Source organism: Penaeus chinensis, chromosome 21 (genome assembly GCF_019202785.1).
Source record: "Penaeus chinensis breed Huanghai No. 1 chromosome 21, ASM1920278v2, whole genome shotgun sequence".
Classification (NCBI taxonomy): Eukaryota; Metazoa; Arthropoda; class Malacostraca; order Decapoda; family Penaeidae; genus Penaeus; species Penaeus chinensis.
The window spans coordinates 12,183,740-12,188,739 of NC_061839.1; the positions used below are offsets into that span (position 1 = coordinate 12,183,740).

General features: G+C 31.5%; 1 protein-coding gene across 1 annotated transcript in view; it reads left to right on the top strand.

The window, feature by feature from the left end:
• The window catches only part of LOC125036474 (protein rogdi-like), an 8,730-nt gene that overhangs the window by 2,427 nt on the left and 1,303 nt on the right, over positions 1 to 5,000 (top strand). Inside the window, exons 2-7 of the mRNA XM_047629076.1 lie at positions 1,819 to 1,890; positions 3,143 to 3,289; positions 3,502 to 3,659; positions 4,062 to 4,182; positions 4,287 to 4,496; positions 4,666 to 5,000. The exon at positions 4,666 to 5,000 is cut by the window's right edge and continues 1,303 nt beyond it. Coding sequence (XP_047485032.1) covers positions 1,819 to 1,890; positions 3,143 to 3,289; positions 3,502 to 3,659; positions 4,062 to 4,182; positions 4,287 to 4,496; positions 4,666 to 4,734 — 777 coding nt within the window. The 3' untranslated portion in view covers positions 4,735 to 5,000. The remainder of the gene's footprint in view (positions 1 to 1,818; positions 1,891 to 3,142; positions 3,290 to 3,501; positions 3,660 to 4,061; positions 4,183 to 4,286; positions 4,497 to 4,665) is intronic.

Consider the following 5,000-nt stretch of genomic DNA (forward strand, 5'->3'; position numbering starts at 1 on the left):
ATTGCCCGGAGTTAACAAGCTGTTTTGACTAAATGTTCCAAATGAAGGTTTCTATGGCTTTTCCAGAATAAAAAAGCAGAAACCACAGAATTATTGGAGTTAAATGGGCAAGCAGATTTTTATTGATAATTGTGGCCCTACAATCCTTCCTGCAGATTATTTGGTGTTTTAGGTGTGTTTTGGGCCCTTTACTCAAGTTTATCAAATTCAGAATCTTTATAATGTAAACAGATGAAATAAGATGGGTACTAATTAAGGTCAAGCAGAAGTAAAGAGAAAACTTTGGTATTTTTTGGCAATACAAGGGCCAAAAGTACTTAACGATATATGGTCTGGCACAATAGGTCGTGGATAGATTCCTTATTTGACTGCAACTCACCAGAGAAGTGTACAAATTAATACCCAATGGACATGATCATAGTGATGGAATTTGTTTTGCTTTGCTTTTATTATTTAACTATTTTGTAGATTAAAAAGTTTTATTTTATCTTATTTTATGAAAGCATGTCTTAAAAGAAATGTCTTATAATTTATGATTCTGTTGCTTCCAGACACTGTTTACTTTCTGTTTTTAGTCTTATATTTATGTAGTAAATCATCACAGCAAGCGTAATCGTGTAATGTAGAGCTTTGACAACATCACATACCTTTGGTTGCCCAGGGAAAAATTAAATGCAAGTTAAATTTGAAGATGACCTCTGCCATTTGTTTCATATTTTTTAATGGAAGTATATATTTATATATATTCACCTGTCACATCTTACAAGGATATGAACTTTATTGACCATATTGGTATGTCAGGATAGATTTACCGTAGTTGTATGCAGATTGTAGCAACATATATAAAGTGAAGTAGATGTTGGTAAAATGCCACAAGTGGTAATTAAATTTCAAACATTTTTATTCTGCATCAAGTTAATTTGATAAAGTTGTGCTATATATATTCACTATGTATGACTATATACAAACTGTGAACAGTAGCAAATAGCAAATATTTAAATATGAATAGTATTTAGTATAACATGTGTACCCTATACTCGCATCCTCACACCCTTTTTTCACTGTAAATTATTACCTTTATCAGAGAGACATTATGTAGATCAGTATATATTTTGGAATAATCAAAAGAAATTCTAATGTCAACCATTTGCCTCTTCCATCTTAGTGCTAAGCCATTGACTGTTTCTCATATAATGCTGTTCCTGAATGAGCTAAGTTTTGTGTGCCATATAAGATGTATACTCTTTATTAAATGTAAAGCATCCATTTTCATCTTTGTGAAACATCATTCCAAACACAGGTGATACTTTGTCTAGGCTTGGTATGAAGTCATTAGTAATGAAGAAACACATTTTTTCTATCTTACTAGCACTTATTGAATATGCACTTTTGTATGAAACCATTAACAAAACAGAAAACAGTAGTATAGTGACTGAGAACCAGGCAGATCTCTAAAATTGTGGGTTCAAACCCTACCATGGTCTACTAGGGATAGTGGTCTATACTTGCTACATAAAAAGTCCTTTTTAAGAAGGCACCATCCAAGGCCTGTGCAGACAGGGAAATGAATAACATAATACCAGTCATCTTATGAAGACATTAGAGAGAAGTTATATCCCTATGTCTTATGCCAGGAACTACCGAACACTAACCTCACATTTTGCTATTACTATATATATAGCTATATATATATATTTTATTTTTTTTTCCTCTTCTTTTGTGTGTGTGTGTGTGTGTGTGTGCATTTTTTTTTTTGTTTTGTTTTGTTTTGTATATAATTTTCTTGTATGACCTTAAATTCCCTTTTCCCATTTACAGCAGCAAGAATTTGACTGGGTGCTCAGTGAGGAAGTTCCAAGGGTTTTTACACAAGTGATGCAAGTTCTTAAGGTAAGAACAGAGATTTAGTATTCAGTTTTCACCCTTTAAAATCTGGAATGGACTATCAACCCTGCCACATATTGCAAAGTTTCAAGCAAAATTCTGTGGAACATACCAATCCCCACCTCTGACCAGCTCAGCTAGGAAAGGAAAACTGGTGGTTCAGAGCTAGACACATTCACAAATTCTTAAGTTAAGAAATTGTTAAATGGAAATTTTTTTTAACAGAGTGGTGTATTGATTCATATCCTACATAATAACACAAATCAGAATATAACACACTTGCATGAAAGCTTCACTGTCAGCTCTAAAGAGGCAGCACAGACACACATTGCATGTGTGATAAGGTTGAAATAGATGGACTTGTTTGTCTCTTTTCATATATATATATATATATATATATATATATATATATATATATATATATATATATGTATATATATATATATATATATATATATATATATATATATATATATATATATATGTGTATGTGTATATATATATATATATATATATATATATATATATATATATATATATATATAATACACATAAATATATATATATATATATATATATATATATATATATATATATATATATATATATACATATATATATATATATGTATATATATATATATATATATATATATATATACATATGTGTGTTTATATATATATACATATATATATATATATATACATATATATATATATATATATATATATATATATATATACATATATATATATATATATATATATGTATATATATATATATATATATATATATATATATATATATATATTTATGTGTATATATATATACACATATATATATATATATATATATATATATATATATATATATGTCTCTACTTTTGAATTAGTTTATTCTTCAATTTTCTTGTTAAATGAATTAGATAGAAAGCTACTGAAAATGACATTATGACTTTGTGTATATAGCCTATATGTATATCTGTTACTGGTTAACTGCTTTTGCCTATCTGATTTAAAGTAAAAAGCAAGAGAAGCTTTAAAAGGAAATAAAAGGAAAAAAAAGAAATAAAGTAAACATCTGTCTTACGTATTAATGGATCATTCTGTTACACAATAACCATGTTTCACCTTTTGTACTCATTGAGCTCATAGAGAAAACTTTTCATACTTTCATCTTAAAAAGAAAAGGTGAAAAAAATCATAAATTAGTTTAGTAAAAGATGTGTTAAATACATTGACCTCCATACTTCTTTCAGGAATGCTGTACTCACTTCCCTGTCCCACTGTGTGGTAATGAGACAGCTATCAAACAAGAGAAGTTTATAATGTCTACAGCTGCACACAGCACACAGGACCAAGTCAAGTGTGTAGTCACTGTGACTGGAGACACCATTAGCCAGGCGGTAAGTCAGGTGTAAAAGGGATGTAGGTGTATATGAGACAACACAATCAAGTATGGCAAAAAGTGTGGTAATTACAAGTTGATCTTAATGCTCGGAAGATTTGTAAAGATGTTTCACAATTTAATATCAGTAATATAGTTGTAGATCTTTGTGCCATTTACTTTAAAATTGTGTCCCAATTAGAGGTTGTAATAATATACACTGTACATCAGGACATCAACATGAAGGTGGCCAAACACCAGAACCAGGTGCACCGTACCAGTGTGACGCCCGACGCCCCGTGGCGGATACAACAGATTCAAGATGCAGGGAACTTTCTGCAGCTTGCAATACAATTCTTGCAAGGACATGGAGCTAATAACTCTTTTAAGTAAGAAGGAAATGTATTTTTAAAGTTATTGTGGTTAACCAATCAGTTCTGAAGATAGGTATCATGGCAAATTAATTATTGAGTGTTAATATGATCATAGCTTTTTCATATAACTGATACACTTTTATACAAATTCTGTATTTATATATATAAGAAAAAAATGCAGATTGAACACATTCGTATGCTCTTCTTAGGAAGTCATTAGAATCCAGTACACTTAGATTTCCATTCACTTGAGGAATAATATTATTGCCAATTTGCAATGAGGTTTAGTCTTGCTGAATTCATTGATATGCTGGAATTTTTAGCACATGATACATTACAACATTGTATGATTCAGCTGTCTGTGAAAGGAGTCTAGAATAAGGAGATGGCTAAATTGGCCTTTCTTTCTTTGCAAAGGACAAGTAGTGAGGTGTTGAATGTGTTGGGTCAACTAATCAAGATGCTGCAGACTGGCCGAAGCAGCCTTCTCATCCCTCGGAAAAAGACAATTGATGAGCTTCTAAGTAGCAGAAATATGGTAAATATTGGACCACCTCATGTGCAGATACATATGCCAGAATATCTGTTATTCTCTTCTGAACATTACTAAATATCATTGACTGTATTCATTTCCTTTGACAGAAATCCCTGACACCTCCTTTGCCAGGGGATTTGGCAGTAAGCTTTTACATTCAAGCTCACAAACTGGTGCTTGCTGTGTATCACCTCTCAAATGCTGCTGGAACCATGAAGTTTGAGAGTGTCCAGGCTGAATGTGCTGTACCTTGGCTTAGCCCTGTGCTTGTATGTTTTACAACAGCTTTACATTTAGCTCACCAGCTGAGAGATAAGGTTTGTATGGAATGGTTGAAATAAGGCCTGATACTTTAATGTTTAAAGATTATGATATATTTTGTATAATGAGTTTCTGCCTAGATATTGTTATATATGTCGGATCTGATCTTAATGATGTTGCATTTATTAGTGATTTATCTGTAACTAATACATATTTTTTTTGCAGATTTCTGTTTTCTCACAGTTCAAAGATTTCACTCCTGATTCCTGTAGTGTTTCGACCATATCATGCTGAAAAACAGCAACATAGTTGTAAGATTGGCTGAATTTGTAGGAAAAAGAAGAAAATTACTCTGTTAGATGTTAAGAAGAAACATAGCTGCTTCCCCAGTCCCTCATATTCTTCCTTCTTCTTTACCTCCTCCTCTGCTTTCTCTGCTTCTTCTGCTGTTTCCTCCTCTTACTCCTTTTTCTCTTTATCTTTGCTCCCTCGTTTCTGCTCTACAACTGTAATGCTGCAATAGTTTTCATGTACAGTGGAAGTGGAATACCTTTGTAGCT